Source organism: Pholcus phalangioides, unplaced genomic scaffold (genome assembly GCF_987345545.1).
Source record: "Pholcus phalangioides strain wild (caught in Gottingen) unplaced genomic scaffold, Ppha-v1.0 ptg000039l_1, whole genome shotgun sequence".
NCBI lineage: Eukaryota > Metazoa > Arthropoda > Arachnida > Araneae > Pholcidae > Pholcus > Pholcus phalangioides.
In genome coordinates, this window is record NW_028301625.1 from 14,102,619 (window position 1) to 14,129,796 (window position 27,178).

The following is a 27,178-nucleotide window of genomic DNA, read 5'->3' on the forward strand; positions in this document are numbered from 1 at the left end:
ACATGCATTTCATTCACAGAGCTGCAAACAGAAGTACCACAGAAGCAGCATGAATGTACGATGAGCATTTACCCCACAGGTGGTTGCCCAATCTGAAAACATTTGCCTTACAACTGTTGGAACAGTTGCACATTGGAATAACTTCACAAGACTTGTGTCCGTGCCTTTCATTCACTGTGATGCAGAATTGCATGCAGTTTCTTCTTCTTCCCTAGGTTACATTTGCATGCATGTGTGGTGTTCTTTTTCTCCCAATAAATTTCAACAGGAATGCCATTTTAACGTTTGTGGAGCAGTTGTTTCGAAATGTGCTGGCACGTTTACGTTTCATGTTAGACCATGCATTCTTTTATGACAATTGTTTGTATTGGTGTCTACTATCACCTCTTAAAGTTTTTCCCATCTTTTCTGAATCACTCTGCATAATAAATTTTCTCATGTTTCTGTAATGGTTTTTCTGATTATGTTGTACAACTTCATTATATAGATACTCTGTAAAATATAAAGGATTTATCAACAAGTATTCTTCTTATATAATAATATCATCTTTTTTTTAATATCATAATATTGTTCATTAGTTTTCAGAAAAATTGAAGGTGTTCTATTTACCAAGGCTGTAGGGGAGAGGACTTGGGGGGGGGGGGTTTGGTCCCCCCCAAAATGTGAGAAAATGACCAAGATAAGTGAAAAAGCTAGCCAAATCTATTTTTCTACCACTTTGGTCCCCCCGAAATGAAAGTGTGAAAAATCTCTGAACGGAATTTCTGGCTATGGGCCTGCCATATACACTACAACCTCAATATTTCAGAAATCTCTCAAGTCTTGAAAATATTTTTCTTTCATTTTGGACATTAATTCGGCGTAGTTATCTGCATCACTTGGAAGAATTTTTCTAAATTCCTTGCTATCTCATAGTGCAGATTTCTCTAAAGCAAAATGCAAGACATTTACAGGTGTTAAAGAATTCTTTTGTGTTTATCTTTTTGAAAAGGAATCACAGTTCTTTGTTAAAATGAAACTGGAATTCTCGAATTGAATACAAGTTCAACCATTAGGAAGGAGGTTATTGTCGCAAATATGGCTTTCCTCTTTCGAGCAACTGCAGACTGGGGATTAGTTTCTTTGCTCAAAAACTATGAATGTGGAAAACTTTGAAACTGCACAGAAACAAGGTTACAAATTGATTTTTGAGAATTATAGTGTTGACCAAACAGAGCAATGTTCTTTTTCCCATGAAAATTCTTCTATTCCACAAAGCTGGAAACATCAAATAGCTTGTATTTTAACATTCAGAATCTTTGACATGGCTCTGTGTAAGACATCAAGAAGCATCAATTAAATATGTTTGCTATTGAAAAAAGGTAGAAGATGTGAATATCCTGGGGAAAGAAAAACAAATAATAAATCTCCCCTACTATATATTGTTATACGTACATATATATTGTTAACATGGGAATATATTGTTATTTGATGTGTTTTCTTACATTAACCTATCATAGTTACCAGTGCTCAACATTAAATTTTTACCCCTTTTGAATTTTTTTTCCTGTTCCCATGAGATTTGAGATATCAAGGTTTGACTGTGATACTTGTTTATTGAGTCAATTTTTTTCCATCTTCTTCAAATAAAAAATGCTTATTTCTTCTAGATCGTCCTGAAAAACCTAGGAATGTTACTGCAGATAGAGTCACAGATGACTCGATCACATTGTCTTGGAAGCCCCCTGCTTGGGATGGTGGATCTCACATAAATAACTATCTGATAGAAAAGAGAGAATCTCCAATGACCACATGGATTCGTTGTGCTAGTACAAGGTAAAATATTTTGCTTTCACTATTTTTTTTTTCGTTATGTCAGTTTTCTTTTTAACATAGTATAGTTTTTCCAAGTTAAAGGTCACTCATATGTTTGAGCAGTTACACACACAATATTTCTCCAACTCCAGTGGTTTGTACAGTCGATGCTCATTGTAACAACTCCTCTTGTTCCATCAAAAATTGGAAATGGATGTTATATCAAAAGAAAATCATACAGGTAAATCACATTGGCTTATGCAAAAAGGTGGTTTTGGGGTTATAACTTCCCCCATGGGTGATATTATGGTGTTATTTTGAAAGAAAAACCTAACCCCCACCCCTTCAAAAAAAAATCGACCTTCCCCCCGAGAAAATCTTGTATGCGCCTACCATAGGTTGTATATGAAAATTTTCAAGACTCATCATACTGGTTATTATAATTTAATGGGATCGTTATAACAGGTATTGACTGTATCATGAGAATATGCTATTATTAGGAGTTTATGATATAAATATCTTTATATTGATATAAATATCTTTATATTGATATAAATATCTTTATATTGATATAAATATCTTTATATTGATATAAATATCTTTATATTAGTGACAAAACATTTCATACACAAATATATATTTTCCAGTGTTGGTGAATATCAGGTTAGGAATTAAAATACACTACTGTGTAAGCGATGTATATATTTCTGCTAAAAAGTGCTGAAAAATTTGTACAGAGGAAGAGGGGGACACAATATTAATGTTACAATTTATCTACAGTTATTGCATGGTCCCTTTTGCCTGAGGTATACATTTTTTGAGTTAGGGACAGTGTCATCTAATGCATGGGTCCGCCCAGAAGCCCTCAAGAGAATAGGGACCACAAAAATGAGATGCGGTTGAAATTTTCTAGAATTTACCAAGTGGTGCCTCAGAAAAATCACTTGGCCCAGGGGGACCCCATGATGCTTTTAAGATGGACCTGGTTAGAGAATAATTTTTTTTCTAGAAAAAATTATCACGATTCATGCTGAGAAAATTTAAAGCTATATACAAGTGATTATTCCTGCCATTCAAGAGATATTCACGATTTTTTCCACACACATGGATTCATTACTTTCAGAAGAAAAAACTTGAAAAGCCTGCCACTATGCCTCTCCCTTCCCCATATTTTAACCTTTAGGTCAGGCCTATAACTAGGCTGGGGCAACTGGGGCACTGCCCAAGGGCCCCAAGCTGCATGGAATGTAATAAATGCCCTACAATGGAGCATTTATTACATTCCATGTGGTGATTGCTCTCTTGGTTATATAGGACAGACAAGGAGACCCATAAAAGCAAGATTAAATGAACACGCTCGCTTTGTTAAGAATCAGGAATGTGAAAAATTGACCATCGTCGCTCACTGTTGGCAAGAAGGCCATAGATTCAAATTTCAAGAAGCGAGAGTCTTTCACAAAGTTAAGTCCACAGTTGATTTAGATTTCTACGAAGGCACATATATTCGGGCCTTCAAAAATATACTAGTTAACGATAATAAATCTACACCTCCAATTGCAACACCTTGACTTAAATTCATTTCGAGTGGGAATTATAAGAAAATTCGAATAGACCAATTGGATAGCACTATTCTGCAAGTGTCCAATCAGGACGCTGCATTAGTATCTCATGCAGGCTCACAGCTTCATTCTGACCACGACGTTTGAAGTGAATGAACGTACTTCTTCTACTGAGCAACCGAGCGTTAAGATTTGGTATTCAACCCAAGTGGGAAACTCAGTCAGCGTGACTAGTGGTTAAATTTTCCTCTGAAGACGACACCCGTTGGTGTTGAAATGCATTAGGACTTTTTATTTTCGTGTATCTGCCTTATTCGTTGGTGTCTTCTTAATATTCTTGGGCAAAGTTGATCAACTCTTCTATGATCTTTTTTTTCAAGAAGGAAAAGGAAAGTTCAACTGAAAAGATCAGTTTTCCAGGCACAGACTTCTCTGGAATAGGTCCTTTGCTCTCATAAAAAGTCAGACAAAGAACAAATAAAGGATGGCAGAGGCGAAGGATATGACCATTGATTGATTTGATGCTCATTAAAGTGTGGAAACGATTTAGTTATGTAATTCTGGGAGTCGAAAGGATCTAAAGTTACTGGGTTGTCATCAGATGCCGGGATTAAAACATTCTATTTTAGAGCAATATAGATAGATAAAAGTCAGTGGTCTCCAGATCCGAAGAGAGGAGAATGAAGAAAAAAGAAATACAGTGGAGAGAGAGAACCCTGTTTATACAACTTTTGAGAGACTGAATCATGGCATAGTTTTTATTTAGCCCTGATTCTCCCATAATTTTTTAATTTAACTTTTGGATTATTCTTTTTAAAAGTTATCTGAATATGAAAAAAACAAAGAAAGGCCATGAGCATAGGTGTACTCAGAATTTTCTCGAGGGGGGGAGGGTTCAGATTTTTTTTGGGGTTTACTTTTTTTTTTCTTCTGGGGGGTTTACTTTTTTTCTCTGCTAAATAACACTATAATCTTGGCTCGGGGGGGGGGGGGGGGGGTTAGAACCCCAAAACCCCCTTTGCATACGCTAATGGTCATGAGATTATGATTTCTTTGATAAATTTAATCCAATGATGACTTTGCCTTTACTTTAATCTCTCTCTCCATGATTCTTACGATTGTTTTACAAATGACAAAAAAAGAAAATTAAAAACAAATTTGTAAGATTTTCTGCGAACAATACTGTTTATATTCACAGATTTATTTTTATTATATTTTTTTTTTGTGACTGTCTCCAAAAGTAACTCAGCATATTTAATTTCTTCACAAGTTTCACTCTTTCATAGATCCAAACTTTTTTGTCAAAATTTTCATTTTACGTTCAAGAGAGAAAGGAGGGGGGGGGGACTTTCCTTTTTTTTCCAGAAATTAAGAAAAGGTAATTCCACACAGCCAGCTAGCAAGCAAGGTACTACAACCAAAAAAAATTCTTCTGGAAATGAAAGAATGAACTGATATATATTGCACTTGTTTCTCACGAGCAGACCAGTTGCACATGGTTCAGGAATAACACTGGTAAACGAAGTACTAACATAATGGAAAAAACTCGGAAGGAACATGTAGTATGCGAAGAAGTAGTACGGTTCGTACATCTAGTATAGTTACCTTTCGATAAATGTAAATTATTTTGTTTATGGCTCGCCGAATTTCCGTAGTTCTCAAAAGCTTACAATAAACAAACCATTTTAGAGCGCACTTTAACGGGGTTGTCAGCTTGCTGAATGTTTAAATATTTGTTTACAATCATACTAAAAATTATGGCTTTTCTGGCGATAATATTCGTAAAAAATATTCATTTCAGTGACGTCTTTTGCTACTTACAAAAAAAAAATTTAAATCCTATTGAAAGAAATGAAACTTTCACCGAGTTTTGGGGGTTCCAGTTGAAATGAAAATGCTGTGTAATTGATGTTGTGCGTCTAATAAATTAAATATTTTAACATTAATATGTATAGAAATAAACTGCGACCAAAGCCAAACATGTATAATGAATAAGTAAATGAGTAAAAGTCGTATAAATGAGAGTCGTATTAACGAGTATTCCACTGTATTGTGGTTTTAAAAGTGTTTCTGTGTATACTGAACCCCATTATGTGAGTATACAATACTTGAAGAGTGATTCCATCACTATTGAATCTCAAATGTTTGTAAAAATTAGAGAGGTGGGGGAAGGGGAGAATGGCATGACATCTGTCGTTGGGGGATGTGTTGTTGACATTCTCTTTGTGATGAAGCTAGCCAATGGGCACTCTCAAGTGGGGCCATACAGTAATAAAAAACCATAAAAAATACCAATCAAGACCTGGGGTATCATATGTCAATGCCTTCTTAGTAGAAGATGAAATTTGAGATGATTATAACTGGGAATTTCATGTTGAGAATTTATTATTCGCAAATGCAGACTTGTGCAAAATTACTTTTTGTTCAGATTTTTTTTAAATTGAATATTTGTTTTTCATCTCTTGTTGTGTTCTTTCGGATTGTTTTCTTGTTATCGGTGAAAAAGGATAGACATCAACATCTACATGTTAAAGGGAGGACTCATTAATGAGGAGAAGGCTAATAAACACACAACATAACTCTGTAGGAGCCTGAATATTTATTAAGAGAATACCAAGTAAAGATACATAGGTACACATAACTGCCTAGTGGTGACATCTAGTGGTCAAATTCGGAACTTACGTTTTCAGTACATTTTAACATCAGAAAAAAGATAGAATTTTTTTATTTTTTTATTTTCCATTCTAAAGTTTCAGTGTTTGCATGTGTTTCTTTAGTCCCTACTCAAGCTTGAACAGTGTTGACAATTTAGTTAAGTATTTTCCAACTAGATAGGAATTTTTTCCTATTCATTTGGATGGAAGAAATACCCATCTAGTTGCTAGTTTTTTGTCCTTTTCAAAAAAATTTCCTGTATACTAGTAGTCTATTATTAAATCACGTGAAAATACAAGAATATTCCGGGAAATACGAGATGTATGGTCATCCAGATAATGATTAAAATTAATTCTGGTTTTTTAAGTCTGGTTTCTTGTTGTTTTCGATAAAGAGATGAATCTATTTTTTGAAAAACGTTATAATTTTTCTGCATGTGTTATACAATTTCACCTTTCATTCTTTTGTGCAGGCAATAATTTTCAACCTCGCATATGTTTTTTATATGGTTTTGAATCAATGCCAACACAATGTGTCATTACCCCCATTGTGCATAATTTTTGATTGCAGCAGGCTCTGTAAACTTCTGAAAGATTTCTTGTTACGCTATTTTTAAGTTTGCACATTACCACCCTCCCTGTTTTGCAGGAAGTTATAATTAATTAATGAGGTTAATAATTAATATTTTTATTGATTAATAATTGATTAATATTTTTATTGATTAATATTTTTATTGATTAATATTTTTATTGATTAATATTTTTATTGATTAATAATTGATTAATATTTTTATTGATTAATAATTGATTAATATTTTTATTGATTAATATTTTTATTGATTAATAATTTTATTTATTATTAATTACAATTTGAAATTTTCACCTGCTATGTCATTTGTACAAACACACTGGAGCTTACTCCTTCGAGTGCCCTTTTTTTTCTAGTGCCCCACCAGTTTAAATTTCTTATAAAGTGGCCTAATAGATACATTCAAGAGGAAATATTATAAAAAATAATATGGGTAAGAAGTAATTAATAAGCTATCCTTATTTAAAGAATGACAACCATGTGGACATCTATGGGCAGATATTTTAGTTGTTTAGTTACTTTTTCTGGCTTATTATTTTTGGGTAGCTGTATTTAGGCTACAACAACTTATAATTTTATGGGCTTTTTTTCTAATACTATTTCTTTATTTATATTTTTTATTTTCTCCTTTTTCCAGCCACTTTGTTAGGCAGTTTGCCCGTTATGTTTTCTAATTTGGTATTTTGTATTTGTATAAGTTTCTGATCGAAAAGTTGTTTAATGTTTGTATTACAGAAGCTATATTAAATTGGCTTATGTCACTATTAAGTTACAGAACCAACAGTTACATTCAAATTTCTTTCAAAGAGAAAACCATCATTACTAAGGGAGTTCCTCAAGGGTCTGTTCTTGGTTTTTTGCATTAAAGATTTCTGTTTAGTGAAACTTAACAGCAAAGTTATTACATACGCTGATGATGCAGTTATTATTTATGCAATGGTATTTTAAGGTTTCGGTTGAGCAGGCATTATGACAGATTAGCTTTTAAATAATAATATAAAATTAAACATAGATAAAATTAAATTTATTCAATTCAGTTCGAGAGATTAAGGCGAGTTTAATTACAAACTTATATCACATTTTGCAAACTGTAAAGCCACAATTGTAATTGTTCAATATTATAACGCATCACTCAATAAGTCTCCGGTCTGACACATAGATGGCAGCACTGTTGACAGACCTGTATGATTTCTGGATAATACCAACCTTCAAACGACATATGTCAAAATTTCATGATATTCTGACAATTGGTTTACAGTGGTTTTAGTGACCCCAGTTTATTAATTTTCAAAACAATGGATAAAAAAGAATTTTGTGTGTTGATTAAACATTGTTTTTTGATGGGGGAAAAACACTGTTGAAGCCAAACAGTGGCTTGATAAGCATTATGGAGACTCTGCACCAGGAAAATTAACTATTATTGACTGGTATGCTGAATTTATAAAGGCGGTCATACTAACACCGATGATGCTGAACGCTCTGGTCGCCGAAGATCGGCAGTTGTTCCGGAAAACATAAAAAAAGTGCACAAAATAGTTTTGAAAGACTGTAAAGTGAAGTTGCATGAGATAGCTGACACCTTAAAGATATCAGAAGGTAGTGTGTTTACAATTTTACGCAAAAATTTGAGCATGCGCAAGTTGCTTTCGAAGTGGGTGCCGCGTTTGCTCACACCGGACCAAAAACAACAATGCGTCGACGATGCAGAGCACTGTTTGGAGCTGTTCAAGCGAGATAAAAAGGATTTCTTGCATCGGTATGTAACAATGCATGAAACATGGATCCATTGCTACACACCTGAAGCAAAAAGATCGTCAGATGAGTGGACAGCAGCCAGTGAAAGTCGTCCAAAGCGACCAAAAACTCAAAAGTTAGCTGGCAAGGTTATGGCATCCGTATTTTGGGACGCGCATGGTATTTTGTTCATTGACTATCTTGAGAAAGGTAAAACTATCAATAGCGAATATTACATGGCATTATTGGATCGATTGAGTGTAGAAATCAAGAAAAAACGGCCTCACATGCAAAAGAAAAAAGTGCTGTTCCACCAAGGCAATGTCCCTTGTCACAAGTCGATGAAAACGATTTTTAAATTTAGTGATTTACGCTTTCAATTGCTTCCTCACCCACCGTACTCTCCAGATCTGGCCCCCAGCGACTACTGGCGTTTTGCAGACATCGAAAAGATGCTCCAGGGAAAGAAATTTGGCTCAAATGAAGAAGTGATTGCCGAAACTAAGGCCTATTTTGAGAGCAAAGACAAATTGTTCTACAAAAAAGGCATCGAAAAGTTAGAGGAGCATTGGAATGAATGTATCACTCTTGAAGGAGTGTATGTTGATGAATAAAGTCGAATTTCTAAAAAAAAAATTGTTTTTCTTAGTTAGACCGGAGACTTATCGAGTGATGTGTTATATATTTTTATCATGAAATATCTCAATATTCAAATTGATTCAAATGTCAAACAGATTACTTTCAAAATACAGTTAACCATTTAAAGACCAAACTATGAACAAAGTCACTTATTGTTTTGAAATTTGGAATTTGAGGTCTTTTTGCATGCCTATACATAGATATTAAATAAATAGAACATTGGCACTTGGGGAGAGGTGAAAGCGTAAACTGGTATAGCCTATAATCTCCGAATTATTTATTTCTGGAGTACAGTTATCATACAAAATTTTCTATTTTCTACTACAAATTCAAATTCGCAATGCATACTGGTTTTTTTAACATAAAAATGACTGCAGAAAATTCAAATTTTTTCTAATGTCCTTGCTAAAAGAAGAAAAACATATATTTGATGGACCCGTTTGTCACATTGGTAGCATTTATACATAGTGTTTTTTTTTTGGTGAACCGCACACCGTCCTTGCATCGCAGACACAATATAATGACCATCAAATGACCTGCCATGTTTTTTCAGTTGACGTCATGGACCTGCATAAATAATTAATCCCTCCTTCATTCGTAGAAGGTCCATTGTCACTTCTCTTTGGAATTCCAAATACGAAATAAGATCTGCTTCTTGCAACTCTGACTGAATTATAACGTGCTATAAGGGTCATATGGCAAATCTTTTCCCAGTGGCATTCAGAGCCGAGGTTTTGATCAGAAGGTTTTATCTGTTTGATCAGGTTTTATCTCTCAAAAGATTTTTTTTATCCCATGCAATAGGTTTTTTCCACAGAGATTGCTCATACACAAAACTGTCTTGCTTTTTCTTGAAACTTGAGTGTTGCACTTACGTTTTGCTCCTTTTTTCTGTCCTACATCTTTTGGCAAACACGTTTCAGGAGTTTTCTAACACCTCATTCTCGTTGTTGCAAAATTATCTAGCATTTCACATACATCAGTTGGCACTGTTGATACTAGATCATTTTCAACAATATCAGCTTCCTCAGTGATGTTCCCATTTTCATTAGCATGTAATTGGCATATATCTGTGTCCTCTAATTCGGAATCTGAAAGAGTTTCTAAATATCTTACAGCTTCTTCTAATGTGAGATATCTTTTTGATATGGTTACACTCAGTTGAACACAACAAGACTATCTAAGATTGTCAAACTCGGTTTATTAGTCTGCAGTTCGCTAAAACATATATTTCTAAGAATGCAAGAATAAAAAAGTACTTGCCCAATATAAACAATCCACCCCAGAAAGCACATTCCTCTGTGTCATATTACCCAGAATTCGCCCTATACACATGTCGAATGATGACAACACCCTGGGGTTCGAATGGGAAAATCAAAGCAGCGCACTGCACATTAGATATCCCTAGAATCTCGCTCTTTTGAAAGGCCAATGTTCCATAAATGGACCAAGTATTTTTGAAGTGTATTTTTTGCGTAGCTCTTTAATGTTTAACAGTACAAAGGAACTAATTGATTTACTTTGATTGATATATTAAGTGGTAGAAACACACACAATAATTTTCAATTTACTTCAAAATTGAAATTTTGGGAAGTTTTATTCGAAATGGGAAAAAAATGCCCCAAAAATGTCAAATTTCAAAATTCTGTCAAAAATGTTTATATCAACCTGAAGTTTCTGAATTTATTTCAAAAAATACTTTAAACTCTTGTCTATATACGTTGGAAAACCGGAAATGTTTGAATCAATTTTTATCTGATATTTTTGTAAATAAAAACTATGTTCCATTTATGAAACATTGGCCTTTAAACGGTTAATAATTTTTATTCATACATTATACTATGCCTGAATTCAGTTATTGCTTCGATATGGATTGGTTATTTGGGATTGTTAGAACAAAACCAACATATTTCCTGTCATAAATATACAACTCAAGTTCCTCAAAGGGCTTTACTATTCAGCTACCAACAACTATTCAAAAGATAAATATATCTTCAATTGACGACAATTGATTGTCGTCAAATCAGTACCCATTTTTCATGTAACAGACATTTTTTGAGTTCTTAAAAGAACTTCTCTCTTAAAAGACCAAATGATGTCTTCGAAATTCCTAGGCGTAAAAAAAACGGGGAAAAAAATACTCTTTCTACTTAGCTCCAAAAGTTAGTAGCACACTACCTTATTCACTAACAAATATAACTTCATACTCTTCATTTAAGAAAGCACTGCTCCATTATATTACAACAATCTCTCTTTCTAACATTGAAGACCTTTTATTTTAGACTTAAATTTGTGGAATTCAGTTCACAATATTTTCGGTTACTCATGGTATAGGTTCCCACTCCACAATTTAAGTGTTTGTTTTTCAGAAGTTCAACACTATTATGTGCCTTCCTTTTTATTTTCTCCTCCTCTCTTGACATATTTTATACATTTATTCATGTTTATACAGGGTGATTCAGAAAAGATGGGAAAAACTTTAAGAAGTTATAGTGCATACCAACACAAACAATTGTCATCAAAGAATACATGGTCTAACATGCAAAGCAAATGCTCTAGCACATTTTGAAACGGCTGCTCTGCGAACATTAAAACAACATTCCTGTTTAAATTTATCGGGAGAAAAAGAGTGCATGCATGCAAATTTAAAATTGGGGAAGAAGAAGAAGAAACCGTATGTTAATCTGCATCACAGCGTATCAGACCGGGAAGCAAGAAAAGATCCTGTTTCGCAAAGCTGCCGATGCAAGCATGCAAATCTTTTCAGATTAGAAAACCACCTGTGGGAAAAACGCTAACCGTACATTCTTGCTGCCTCTCTGGTACTTCCATTTGCAGCTCCGTAAATAAAATGCATGTCTGTTTTTTCATATTATTACTAAAGTGCACTATTATCTTATACGCTATGCGACGTCCCTGCATAACGACCCAGGATTCTGATCTGGTGAACTTGTCACAATGAGAGGGAGACAAATGATTCAAGAGAGTTTTTAGATTTTAACAGAAGTAAATTTATTAACATTTTTAACAGTTATTTAGGTTACGATTAACAAATTAACATAAAAGCATTTCTCAAATTCATACCAATCCCCATGCAAGTCCGTTGAAATATCACATTATAGTCCGGCAACTGAAGTTTGACTACAATTCTCGAATTACACGAGCCGTGATGTCATTGACTTTGACGGGAGCGAACGAAGTGGTGGGCCATCTGACGATCAGATGGCCAGGATCGGAAGCGACAGCAAACAATATGACGGATGACCGAGACTGACGACAGGAACCAGGACGACTGTAGTGAAAAAAGATGACTAGATAATACGAGGAGGTATGATGAGCTCCGGAAGCAGCCGGCTACTTGCCAAGCACCAGTGAAATGATTATATCATACTACTAGCAGGACAAATAAACGATTCACCAAGAGGCGATCACCTTACCTCAAGTGAAATAGTAACGAATGCAGAATTGAAAGCGGATTGAATACTCCTGACTCTGGGTATTTGTACCTGAAAAAGGAAGTGTGGTATGGTGCAACTCCTGGGACCGACCATCTCAAAAAAATATACATCAGAGCATGACCAATAGGAAAATATAATATCCAATTTGCATAATGAAACAATAACAGATTTTTATAGGAACTTTTACTAAACAAAATTGGCAACAACAATAATTCAAAATGGCGATGTGATCAGGAGCGCATATTTTTCCAGTGTATGAACAATGAAAATATCAGATTAATTTAATCAACCGTGCATGGTTATAAAAGGTAAGATAATATAACAAATTCTATTATAAAATGATACAATTACAATTATATAAACATGTTTCAAAATAAGAGATAGAGGCGGGTTTGGCAAATTCCCCAAGGGTGCCCAACTATTGTTACAGCTATAACTGTTAGACTGGTTGCACGCTGAAATAACTTCACAGGGCTGGTGTCCGGGTCTTTTATTCACTGACGCAGATTTGCAAACGGTTTCTTCTTCTTCCCCAGGTTACATTTGCATGCATGGTGTTCTTCTTCTCCTGATAAATTTCAACAGGAATGCTTTTTTAATGTTTGTGGAGCAGCCGTTTCGAACATGCTAGTGTGTTTGCAATTCATGTTAGACCATGCATTCTTTGATGGCAATTGTTTGTATTGGTGTGTACTATCACCTCTTAAAGTTTTTCCCACCTTTTCTGAATAACTCTGTATACCATATACATAATATTTAATGTTTTCCCTCTATCACAATTAAATCGGATTTGATGCATGTATTTCTATCTGTCATTATCTTTAAATTCATGATAACTACACACATATTCTCAAGACCCATTTTTTTGGTAATAATTCCTTTATTTTGGTGTTATAGTTTGCTCATTTTTGTAATAATCATGGCCCCCCAGATAATGGAGCAGGGCCTCTAGGCTTGAATCTTTGGCAGGCTCCCTGGCAAGACTTTTGACAGGCCTCTCTATTGTAAATTCACACCGTGAAAAACAAAAAAATATTGAAAATCATCCCGGTCCCAAGGCTGGAGCCCTGTCAGTCCTACCCTTGTGGGGGCCATGGTAATAATTGTTGACTTATGAGAATTTTTATTCTAATTTTGTAATAATTTATTCATTTGTTGCAATAAACAGTTTTCATGACAGTACTGTGTTTCAGAGGTTATCATCTTATGCTGTGCTGAGCCCTCGGCTTCACATTTCCAGATGCACTTCCCAGAGGCTTCACCACTACTCCAGGACAATAAAATAAATCAATTAATTGATGAATTAAAAAAATAGATCTACAGGCATTGTATCATATTTACTTGCCTATAATTATCCATCTACAATTTCTATGATTCCGCTGTAGAAATGATGGATTATGAGTGGCTCGGTGAGTTGCGGAGATATGGGGGCACCCATACTCAATGGTAGAGCCCACATGCATATATATGAATTGACATTATCATCATTGTGCTCCTACCAGATTTTCATGTCTATCTATGCCTGTATCAGTGAGTCTAAAAAGGTTGAGAACCATCTGCTGCCGTATTTCAATTGAAGGTGCTTCACAATTTGGTTGTACAGTAAATATATTCATAACAAAATTAGCAATAAAATTTAAGTCAAAAACAAGTTTTAACTGTTTTCATATATTGTTAGTAAGTGCTACGAGAAATCAAAATTTTTCATGTACCTAACTGATCAGTGCACAACAGTATGCATGTATGTTAAATGATAAATATTTTACTTTCATAAAGTGAATCAAATTGTACCAACAATATTTCACATGAATTGAATTGTGAATTTTGTATAATTACAGGACCACTGTGCATTTAGTCACTGGCTTGAATCCATCAAAAGAATATAGATTCCGTGTATATGCTGAAAATTTATTTGGTAGAAGTGATCCAAGTGATCCAACACAGCCTATAATGACCAAGCGTAAATATAATTCTTGCTCTATACCTAATTTATTTTGCATACACTATATATGCCTCATACAACAATAAAATTTCATTCAATTTCAGGCTAAATTGTTCTTGAAATACTTACTTTACTCACTCATATATTATGAGTTGGATATGAAGCATAATATTTAAAAAATATGTATTTTTCCATGCTCACTATTTTCATCTGACGGTATTCATTTTCTTCTTTTTATTTAAAGAAAAAATTTAAAAAATATATATTTTTCTGTAAAAATACCAAATATAGTGATAAACAAACACCAAAAGATTTTTCAGAACGCTCCTATGTTTTAAAGAGGGTTCATTTGGATGCAGGAAAAAATAAAAATTTTCCTGTGTTGCAAGTATGCTGTTCTTATTATCATAAATTGGTTTTCATCCTGAAGTCATATCTGCCATTCTGTTGTTTTTCTTTCGAAACGTGTGCTTTGAACCTTGTCTAAAAAAAATTCTTTGTACATTTTCAAATTTGTTATTTTCTTTTGTAATTTCAATTATATCATTAATAATTTTATTTATTTCATTAATGACTTTTTTTTTGTAATTTGATATACTTTCATCTCATTTAATTGAATATTACAGTTCAAAAACTGTAAATTACATCCAGTGGTCAAAACATTAGGAACACCCTGCTACTCACCACTAATATCATGTGGGATCTCCAAGGCTTTGATTACAGCAGATATTCTTCTAGGCATGGACTCTACAAGTAGCTGAAACCGTTGAAGAGGAATATTAGCCCATGATAACAAAATGGCTAACAAATGGCAAGGACCAAGAGTATACCAGGAAAATGCTTCCCCAGACCGTGATTCCACTGCCACCTGCTTGAACAATTGTCATGTGGCATGCTGGATCCATGGCTTCATTCTGCTTGGACCAGTCATGGATCCTGCCATCAATTTCATGGAGAAGAAAGCTTGACTCATCAGACCAGACAACCTTTTTCCTCTCATCAAGTGTCCGAATTCGGCATTCTCTAGCCTACAAAAGCAGTTTTCTTTGGTTTTGCAGTAAAATCAAAGGGACTCTTGTTGGTCACCGGCTATTAAAATCAATTTGTTTTAAGATCCGTCTTGTAGAGCATAAAGATATGCTTTACCATAATCCTGAGTTGTATTGAGCTGCAATTTGTTGCATTGTAGCTCTTCTGTTGCCACCTTGTCAGTCGCCTGGCACCTTTTTCGTTCACAAGCAATTTCCGCCCATTATTCTGCTTTCTGCTTGAAGTTCTTTTTCTTAGCTGCCATTTTTTGAAGACTTAAGATACTGTTGTTTGAGAAAAGCCAAGAAGGTTAGCAGCTTCAGAGATACTGGAACTGCCCCTTCTGGCACCCACAATCATGTGATGTTCAAAGTTACTCAAATCTCTTGTTTTTTAAATGAACGGGTAAATTGCAATGAGTGAGGTGTGTTCCTAATTTTTTGGCCACTAAATGTATATTAACCACTATGTACATAATATCTTTCTCAAATAGAACATTTGGAAATTACAGCAAAAAATATTTACAATTAAGACTTAAAAAACATGGAGATGGGCACTGGTCTTGATTGTCTTCAGTACAGTTAATTATTTTATTTTTTTGTTCTCGGTTAAGCTCATAGAGGCATGAGCGGAGATGGGGGAGACCGGGGGGGGGGACATTGCCCCCAGCGTCAATGGCAGAGCTGACTGATATAATATATATTCATGTATATGAATTGATATCATCATCATCATCATGCCCTCCCCAGCTTTCATCATTGTGCCCCCCAGCCTTTCAGGTGTGGTATTAATCAATGAAAGTAAAAAATCTTTCAAAATCTGCTTGAACACTAATGACTTTATGAAGTGTCTTGAAATTGAAAAAATCAAAATGAAGGATTTGAGTTGTTCAACAAATTTAATTATGTGCAGAAAGATTAAGATTCAATCTACAAGTTGTCTTCACTACAGTGACTGTTTGAGCACCCAATGTTTATGAAAAAAACACTGCAATGACATTGTCATTGAGTGTGTTCACTAAAACACCATGCTGCCATGGTGTTTTACTGAAATTTCTAAGCACTAAAGCACTTATAGCACTAAAGATGACAAATGATAAAACGCAGTTGCTAATGCGCGATTTTCAACACGCAGTCATTTTACCTAAAAGAAAAGAATCATCTGATGTGATGTAACATGACGTAGCCAATCTGCATCTCACATGCTTGGAGGACTATAATATAACTTGGTGCATATAATGTTACATTACTTGGCATTGTTTACTTCACTAATTGCTTATAGACATTTGAAGCACATGAAAGGATAACAAAGGATAAAACAGTAGTTCCTCTCTTATCTGAAATAAAGAGGTTGCACCTGTTTTTGATGAGAAATATTTCTGTGACATCAGTAAATATCTCTTTATAGTTGCAAAAGTTCTTAAAAAGTTTAATGAACTAGGATTACTTCCAATTTTCAGCTGGTAGAAACTAAGGGGTATAGCAAAAATTTTTCTATTGAAAAATCAACTATACAAATTATCTGGGCTTGTCAATGCTAAAAAAAGAGGCTTCTATCTAGGTGAGATATGCCTAAAGGGTTAAATTAAGAGATATAAAGATAATATTTGTGGTAAACATTGTAGATATAAACATCTGCTTATATATATATATTTTATTTGCATGATTTCACATCAATTTAATGAGATGCCCTCACAAACTATTTTCACTACAAAAAGATTTTACTTTTTTAGCCTACAACATATCAAAGAAAGAAATTTTCTGGATATTAGTGCCAAGATGAACTTTGAATAGAAAATTTACTTTTCTTCACTAGGAATTGAACCTGGGTCGTATGCAAGAAGGCCTGGGTTCATGTCCCGGTGGAGACAGGATGACTTTTCTTTCCGAGTTCACCTCAGCAGAAAATAAATGTTTCCTTGAAAAACAGGGTGGTTAAAATTAAACTGACAGTACTCAGAGGCCGATAGCTCCCATTCTGATAGAGGTATTTTGATGAAATTTGGTATATAGGATATATACCAAATATGTACTATGGCAAAAATAAAGATTCAATTTAAAAAAAGTTAAGTTTCTGACCACCAGATGAAAAGGGGGTGTTTTTATCGTAGTTGTCTTTTTCCCATAGTCCAAATAATGTATATACCAAGTTCAATGAAATAGGTCCACCACAATGGGTGCTACACAGGTTGGAGTAGTGTCAGTATAATTCAACTGACACTACTCAGCTTAGTTATACTGATGCTACTCTGACCTATGTAGCACCTGCTTTGGTGGACGTATTTCATTGAAACTTGTTATACATGTTATTTGGACCATTGGAAAAAGATAACTGCAATAAAAAAAAAGCTTCACTTTTTCACCTGGTGGTCAAAAATTGAACTATTTTTTTATTGAATCTTTATTTTCCCCATAGTTCGTTTACCCTATATACCAAGTTCCATTAAGATGTCTCTGTCAGAATGGGCACTACATACGTCTGAGTAGTGTCAGTTTATTTATAACCACCCTGTATATATTATATTTTTAAATGTACATAACATACAGCTGATTTAAAATTTCATTATTTTTCAAGCAACCTTATTTTTACAGTCAAATTTTCATACCTGAAAAATGTTTTGGCTATCTATATTGCTTTCAGGTATCACAAAAATTCAAGTTATTCATTATTCAGTTCAATGAAAATATATTACTTAAAAAAATAACTTTAAATTATCAAGCTTTAAAATCACAAGCTATAACTCAAGTTTAAAAAAAAAGAAGTGTTATAGAAGTCAGACTCAGGGCCACAACTAGATACATTAAAGTATCTAGTAGTATGACAATTGTCATCTGGGGCAAGCAAGTATTTTGATGCCCCTGTGTAATGTAGAAGGAGCAGTTAATGGGTGAATTTGGTGTCACCTCTGATCCAGTACCTGCTCCCCCTCCCTTAGTTGTGTGGCCCTGGTTGGACTTATTAAAATTTGACTATGTTTTTATTTTATATTTTTTTGCTGTTTGGAGGTATTCTTGAATAACTATACTATTGTGCATTCTCTTTTTTAGCTTCAAGGAAAGAAAAGGCTAAAAAGAAGCTACGTAAGGACCATATATGTATTTAATTTAATTTTTATTAATAAAAGCAAAGTTTTAGGTATTAACAATTGTTTTTCAAAAGTATTATTACTATAATTTTTGAAGTAAGTCAACACAAGAATCTGAAAGAAAGTTTTCAAGTTATGTTTTGCTTTGCTGAAAATATTTGTGAATATGTTTCACATTCTTAGTTCCACATTTTTTTAGTAGAATTGCTATGGAATCAGCAATCCATGTTTTTCAGTTTGATAAATATATGGAGGGCTCAGAAGCCGATCAGTGTAAGTGAATATACATTAAAATTGAGATAAAAGAATCTTTTTGTTCCATTGGCATTATCAGTGGCGCTATCTGCTGTTATAATATAAGTAGATAGTGACTTGAATGCTTTGGCAACTGAAAGTTTTAATAATGAAGAGACACTTGCAATGCAAAAGTCATTTTCAAAAAATTTACTTACACTGATTGACTTCTGATCCTTTCATATAATTGTCTGCCATAGCGCTCACTGCCGGTCCTAGACATTTTGCTGCCTGAAGTCAATAACTTTATGCTGCACCGAGAGTACAACTATCTGGAAAAAGCTTTCTTTCTTCACATTTATTACTCCAAGACAGTGATTCCCAAAGTGTGGGTTGCGACCCCCTTCGAGGAAGGGGAGGATCACACTGATGATTTAGAGCAGCATTTCTCAACCTATTGTCTGTGACAATGGCATAGGTGGTCAGCAGGCAGACTTGATAAAATTATTCATCTGTTATAATTTATATTCGTAACATCCATATGGGTTCAAATAAAATTATACCTTCATGGTTAGGTTCACTATAGCATACATAATCAAAGAGAATGCAGAAAATTTCAATCCTAAATACGGGACATCCCTAAATTTTTCTGAAAATTACAAGTTAGTGATTTATATGCAGTTAGCTAATTACTGATAAAAATGTTAAAGATGTAGAAATAAAGGAACCATGCTAGAGATATATAAGCCTGTGTGGTGGTGGCCAAAAGGGGCATTTTTTCAAAGATGAACATGAATTCCAAACTTGCTAAGGAATTCAGCCCAAAAAGGGAAAGTCAATTGGAAAAATATTGATAAAAAGTGAAAAAATCCTTTACAAAGAAGAGAAAAAAAAAACAAATTTTTCAGAAACCTGCTTCTATAGAAATTTGAACCTGAAAAATCAGATGCAACCAAGTTCCCATCACTTTTATGATTTTGAATCTTCCCAAAAGATGGATGCAACTAGAAAAGATGCTGTCTGGCTGTCTGGCCTATCTGTAGAGAATGGCGGATCTAATTGGAAGTGCAGGAAAAGGAGTTGTATTGAGATGGATTGTGCATCGAATAGCTGAGAGTTGAATAGAGCATTTCAAACATATTGCATTTACTTGCGCTTATTTATCCACTCACACTTTCTTCTCAAAATGATTTTGATGCATCAAGATATGTGTAACATAAGAAATCTGTTATAAAAAACTGATAACGCTTATGTCTTTAACCCATTCATTGTCCCAAACGTCTGAGAAATGCAAAATAACAAATACAGTGGAACCTCTAAATATTGAACACCATGGGATCAAAGTTTTTGTCGACTAGCAGGATTGTCTTTTAGAGTATAATGAAATATATTGAAGCCGTGTTCATTCTGATATTTCTCTCTGTTTTATTTGTTCTCTGTTAGTGCCAAATTCAAAGTGTTATTAACTTTGTGTGTTCCTATAAAGTTAAATAAATAAAATCAAATAAAAATTTTGCAAAACTGTATCACAAAGCATAAACAACATGTGTGTGGCCATGATCTCTTCAGAAAAAAATTAACTTACTTGCAAATTTGAACAAAACTGAAATAATGATTTTCAGAAAGGGCGGCAAACTGGCTCGTGGAGACTATTTTAAGTGGGAAGGCGAAAATCTAGAAATAGTGAATGAGTATAACTATTTAGGTGTTATTTTTTCATGCTCGGGTTCTTTCCGGAAAAATACTAATCGTGTTGTGGCCAAAGCTAAAGTGGCTGCAGGTGGAGTTATTCAGATACTCAGTAAGTCACACAACTCATCTGTTCCTGTGGCATTAAGACTATTTAATTCTTTGTCAAGGTCTGTTATAAATTATGCTTCACCAATCTGGTCACTGAATCACTGATTACACATTGAAAATGTGCCAGATTTGTTTCCCCGTAAATTATTCACAACGTCCAGATATATTGCCCCAGCTACATTCTTAGACTTGAATCCACCAGACGTCCAATATAAATTTCTCTTCTAAAAAATACCCTCTTTTTCTGGTATAAAATTTTAATGTTCCCAGATAACTGACTCCCCAAAATCTGTTACAATGCCCTTTTAAAGCGCCCCTCACTGCATAATGGCTGCAACTGGGCTTTTGATAATTTGAATTCGCTATATACAATTGAACCCCCATTTGTTTGGGATCTGCAGGTCGCACCGGCGGCGCTCAAGAAATATTTTCCTACCATTATTACAAGATACGTAGACCTAACAATTCAAATGATCTTTAATCAATTTTGTGATAAACTAGATAAGCTGATTACAATGAAATATTTTTCAGTATTACATCAGAAAATTATCTGTTTTTTAATATACCCATATCTTGGAAACACTCAATTTTTAAATTAGGAAGAATAGTGGTTTTTACGTGTTCCAAGCAGATGTGTCATACTAAGGCTTGACGAGAATTGCTCCAACTGTAACTATAACTTTAGTCATTCCTTCGACGTATTCCATATTATTTTTGAATACCCATTGTTTAATTTGCAAAGAGCTGTTCTGTTAAAATAATGTATTTTCCATGATCCAACCAGACAAAACCTAATTTTTTTAATTTTTCACCTCTCTGAATACCAAATTGAAAAACTTTTATTTTTTAATGATATAGTGAAGTTCCTGAATTTTTTAAATTGAAGTGTGTGTGTGTTCTATGTCCTACGACTGGTATACTAATGATTTGTAATTTATTACTTGTATATTTTATCTTTGTATGCCATCCTTGCATGGGTCTGGCCCCATAAGCAAATAAAATTATTATTATTATTAAAGAAATATATGTAACTCAACACACGTGAACCAACACCCTTGGGTTCATATAATAATTTTTTCACTGATTGTAATTTTATCTTTGGACACTTTAAGGGTTACAGAAATGAACAATGATAATACGATTGAACAACTGAAGTTAGTTGACTCCAGATGAATTTAAATTGCAATTTTGAGTCAACTAACGTCAGTTGTTAAGTTGTATTACATCAAGGGATTTTTTTACACAGATTTTTTTGTAATCAAAATGAGTTTCTTATTTCTCAGTCATATTTTTCTTTCATGGTTTTGAAAAAATATGGAATTCTTAAACAAATTAAATAACACATCACACACTGAACTTGTATTAATATATTTTTCCATTCTCTAACAGTTGATGCTCATGGACATAAGGTGAGAGGTCGCTCTGAAGGAAAAGTAGCTGATTATGACCAGTTTGGTGAGTTTTTTATTTTCTCTGTATTAAATTCTTTATTCACTATGTTATGCATCCTTTATGCATATATACACATGTTTACACAGTAAAATGCATTTCACATCATTTTGTTGTGTCTGCTATTAATTTCTAAATAATATTTTAACATTAATGTTTTTGTTTCATTGGAAGCTATAATGATTGTGAGAAAAACTTGGTGGCAACAGTTAAGGATTTCCATTAATTAATAATTCTAATAGAAATTATTCTGAGCTAGGATATTTTTGTAGTTTTGTGTCTTTGCTCATCTAAATAGCACTTAGTTTCCAAGAATAAAAAAAACACATGTAGGCCTACATAAATTTGCTAAATTGAATTTCTCCACAATCATTAAATAGAGTTTATTTAGTTTAAAACTTGTCGACATGATACAAAAGCAAAATAATTCATCAAATTAAAGTTACATGTTTTTAATAGAAATACCACCATACCTTGCAATATATCACTGAATTTCTTCATTCGGGGTTCGATTTTTGCTGTAGGAAATAAAAATAATTGTTTTGAGCAGTTCTGTAGAAACTGCCTGACTGAAATTAATTTTGCTGTTCAACTGGTAAAATACTTTGACTGTCAATGTGTTTGAAAAAAAACTGTTTGATGGGCTCATCAACAAATCTCCTAAAATTTAATCATTCATTCTATTTTCAATTTTAGAAGGTGCTCATTATTGAGCTCTGAATAATAGAATTAGAACGTTTCATCTACATTCTAACATCGAAAAAACTTTGCCATTTTAACTATATTATTGAAATTTTTAAAATTAACTTTTTAAAAAATTTGTGGCGAAATTACATAGAGATAACTGCATTGCTATTATTACTGAACCACTCATGCACCTTGTAAATGCATAACCATTCCGGTACATGTTTATATGTTGTATACATAACATAAACGGATTGTTTGGAAGTGTGTGTTATATCTACCATCTAACTTCTAAATTTGGAAGTGACGAATTGCGTGGTTATTGCTTGTAGGTGTTAATGTGTGAATCTAAATTGGGGATTATGGTTTTTGTCCAATATGGTATTGGGCCAATCAGTTGCCTATGAGTTATATAATAGAACTCTGCTTAGGTACTGACATGGCCCCACATCCCGGAGCAGGGCCCTTAGGCTAGGATCTTTTGCAGCCTCCCCCCAGTCAGACTTTTCATGGGTCCTTCTATAGTTAATTTATAACGTGCAAAAGCAAGAATTATGAGAATTGTCCCAGGCCTAGAGCCCTGTGAGCAATGCCTTTGTGGGGCTCTGGGTACTGACATTCAGACGTGAATTTTGACAGCTCATCTGAAAGAGCGAGCAGGTTTCAAGGTCATTTTTGTGCAGTCACACACAAATAATAAGAAAAGAACAAAGTGGAACAAAGAATACAAATAACAATACATATATTTGTCCTTCATCAGCTGTATGAAAGCATTTGACTGTGTCTGCATTTGTGCTCTAGGTGAAGCTTTAGTGACAAATGAGATAGAAAAGATGTGTAGGTATCAATGACTTATAAGCGAAGACATTTTCTTCTTGACGTTTTGCCCACATCTGTTGCAGGCATCTTCTGAGGTTAAATGGACATAAGTTGCTGCAACAAGTGAGAAAGGCTTCGTACATCTAGTGTCTTCGAGTTGTTCTCTGTATAGACTTCTGAGGCTTGATTGGCTGCAGAAGAACTGCATTGATTCACTTGAGTGGATGTGTTGTGCCCTGAATGGCTGCATGTGGGATCTAGTGGTGATTGGCTGTCACAGTCATTTCCTCTCTGGCTCTTGTCACATCTCAGCTCTTTGTGTCACTGAAGTAACAGGACCTAAGATGATGAAGATGCATCCTGCTTGGGTCCCATTACTTCAGCGACACAGAGAGTCTACATGTGCCCCCAATGCAAGCCAGGGAGGAAATGACTGAGACAACCAATCACCACTAGATCCCACATGCAACCAATCAGAGCATGACACATCCACTCAAACCAGCCAATGCGCCATTTCTGTGGCTGATCAAGCCTGAAAAGTCTATATAAAAAACAACTGGATGATGCTAGATGTACGAAGCTGTCAGGAAAAAACACTTTAGACCATGGGTCCTCAAACTGGGCGCCACAGCACCCTGCAGCGGTGACCCTGACAAATGTTTTTTGAAAATATTCTTTTCCTTTGTTAAACAGCTCTGGGGAGCCGTTGGAGCTTGCAGATAAGCATTGAATAGGGAAAAGAGGCACCATAGGCGGAAAAGTTTGAGAACCCCTACCTTAGACCATGGCCCAGCATCTACTTGTAAGTGATTGAATGATGGCCACAGAAGTCTTAGACAATACATATAGGTATCATTCAAAAAATGTATGACATGTAAGTAAAATGTAATCATTCTTTTTGATAAGGAAAAAGTAAAGCTTAATCTTTGAAAAGGAGTTTTAAAAGCAACAGAGTATGACTGGAGGTATTTATTGCTTTTAAAGCATTTAACACTAGAACTATCGTGCGGTCATTCTGAGCGCTTTCTGAACTTTGATCGCCCACTACATCCTTATTTTCCAAAATTTGGCATATTTTCCCTCCATTACTTTTCCGAATTTAATGAAAGAAATTTTTTGGTGAAAAAAATTTTCTAAGTAATTTCATTGATCTTGTAAAAAAAATTCTACCTAGAACTACCGAGCGGTCATTTTGACCGCTGTTTGAATTTTGAAATTTACTCTCAGTATTTGCGTAGTTGCTACATTTTTTTGCCTACAATGCATGGTTTTTTCAAAAATTAAATATGTTTACTAAAAATATATAAAGAATCGTGTTCAATCTCGCTCACTTTTTAAGCTCAAGGAAACAAGTTTTCAAATGGTTCTTCGCAATGCTATGGGATATTTTGTATGCATTCTCACCCAATGTTTGAAGCTAAAGCCACCCGTCTCAAAAGGGGAGTATAAGGGGGGGGGGTTAAATGCACACTTATAAAATATATTTTTAGTTTATACTTCAGGGGACCTCCTTCAATATTGTCATCCACGGTCCAGGAAATTTTTATGTTACCTACTGTCATGTACTTACGATTATATATATTTATTTATACATAAAAAAGCGTGTGTTCACATGTCATCCAGAGACAGTATTTTGTATGCATTTTCAGTGTGTACACAAGAACGTTCACATAGGGTGTCTTTTTGTACACAATAAAACTATATAAACAGTAATAAAATGGTTGCTGGTGGTGCAACAGTTCTTTCATGCTAATCACTGTGTTTTGACATTGCGAGCCCTTGTCTGTTCATTCAACACATTCACAGTGCGAACATTTTTCTGAGTCTCAATCTCTGTGAAAGTGAATGGGAAATCATGGCAAATTGTCGGGAAATTGAATACCCACAAATCTTTGAAACTCTCAATAATATATCGGAAGACATTTCTGATGTAGTGGAAGATACAGAGCAGTAAAATGCAGAAAACAGCGAAGATGAATTCATCACAGGAAATCAAAGCGACTTTTCTTCGGAAGATATTTCCAGTGAAGCTAGCTATGATGACCAAGGTAAGATGTTTGGACATTTATTACACTGGATTCACCACAAATCTTTTTGGTTGAGAGAACTTGCCCTCCTTTTTGATTATGCCCTCCACTTGATGCCTTTTTAGATCATTATCCTTTTTTTTAATTCTTACTTCTATTTTGCTTTGTTTCATGGGTATTAGCTTCAGTGGCAAGGGTTCAAGAGCAATCTTCCCCGGATTGGAAAGAAAAATACGATTTTCAAAACTTATATGAAAATTGTTGATTAATAAATGAGAAAATTATTTTGTGACATAGATTTTTTTTTCTGTGGGTGGCTAAGCATTTTCTCTCTCTCTCTCTTTCTTTCCACCCAATTTTCCAGTAACTTTTTTTCTTTAGATAATACTTTGAATGCTGGAGATGAAAACAGCTACTTAGCAGTATGTATGATTAGGAAAAGAAGACATGGTCAATCTCGTTGACATCGAGGTCGTAGATGACACCATGTCTATGTCTGCGAGGATTCTGAACACTTTCAACCTGGCAATCAGCTTTTGAGAAAAGATGGTCAAACTGCATGGACTGTTGAAGATATTTTTGCTCCTTTCACTGGTCGGCATCAAAAACAGAACGTTTTGAAGGATTCACCAAGTCCATCTTATTACGCTAAAAGAGAAATACAAGGTTACTGTTGCGTTTAGCGCTTGGAGACTCTTCTTCAATGAGCACATGTTGAGACATATCCATGAGTGCACAGTGTGTGAGGCTAAGAGAGTGTTTGAAATGGATGATTGGAGTCTTTCTCTTGAAGAACTAGATGCATTTATCGCTCTCATGTACCTAAGAGGAGCTCTAGCAAAATCTACTTCCATTAGTGATTTGTGGTCAAAAACACGGGGCCACCAATTTTCACTGAGACCATGGGTAGAAATAGGTTCTGTGGGAAATTATGAAATATTTAAGGTTTGACGTAAAATCTACAAGAGCAAATAGATTACAGTCAGATAAATTTGCTTTAGTTTCAGAAATATGGAATGAGTTCATGAACAACTGTAAGTCATGCTACATTCCAGGTCTTAATTTGACGGTAGATGAACAGCTTTTTCCTACAAAGACAATATGCAGATTCCTTCAATATATGGCTAATAAGCCAGACAAATTTGGAATCAAGTTCTGGATGATTGTTGATGTTAATTCTAATCATATGTGCAACGGTTTTCCATATCTCGGCAAAGATGAATTACGTCCCAATGATGTACCTCTTCCAGAACATGTTGTAATGAAGATTGCAGAACCATACCTAAAGAAAGGAAGGAATATTACAACCGAGATAGTTTTTTCACTTCAGTGAAGCTTGCGGAAAAATTGAAAAAGGCTGATACTAGTCTCGTGGGAACAATGAGAAATTCCTAATGTTATCATAAACTCAAATTCTCAGTTATACGATACCAAACTCCTAGAAAAAGATTTTATTACAATGACTGTGTATCAGGGAAAACCTAAAAAAAAATGTCTTGGTTTTGAGTTCCCTTCATACCTCAATTGAAATTTGGACCAATGAAAAAAAAACCCCCAGAGTCTGTGGAATTTTATAACTCAACAAAATTTGGGGTAGATATTTTAGACCAGATGGCGCGAAAATATTCTGTGCGATCTCCTTCAAGGCGCTGGCCGATGCACGTGTTTCATAATATCCTTGA

General features: G+C 34.4%; 1 protein-coding gene across 4 annotated transcripts in view; it reads left to right on the plus strand.

Moving 5' to 3' along the window:
* The window catches only part of LOC149065606 (twitchin-like), an 834,903-nt gene that overhangs the window by 720,089 nt on the left and 87,636 nt on the right, over window positions 1-27,178 (plus strand). For all 4 annotated transcript variants that reach the window (XM_089253452.1, XM_089253454.1, XM_089253453.1 and 1 more), the window contains 4 exons: window positions 1,650-1,815; window positions 14,266-14,387; window positions 18,446-18,478; window positions 21,907-21,972. In XM_089253452.1, coding sequence (XP_089109578.1) covers window positions 1,650-1,815; window positions 14,266-14,387; window positions 18,446-18,478; window positions 21,907-21,972 — 387 coding nt within the window. The remainder of the gene's footprint in view (window positions 1-1,649; window positions 1,816-14,265; window positions 14,388-18,445; window positions 18,479-21,906; window positions 21,973-27,178) is intronic.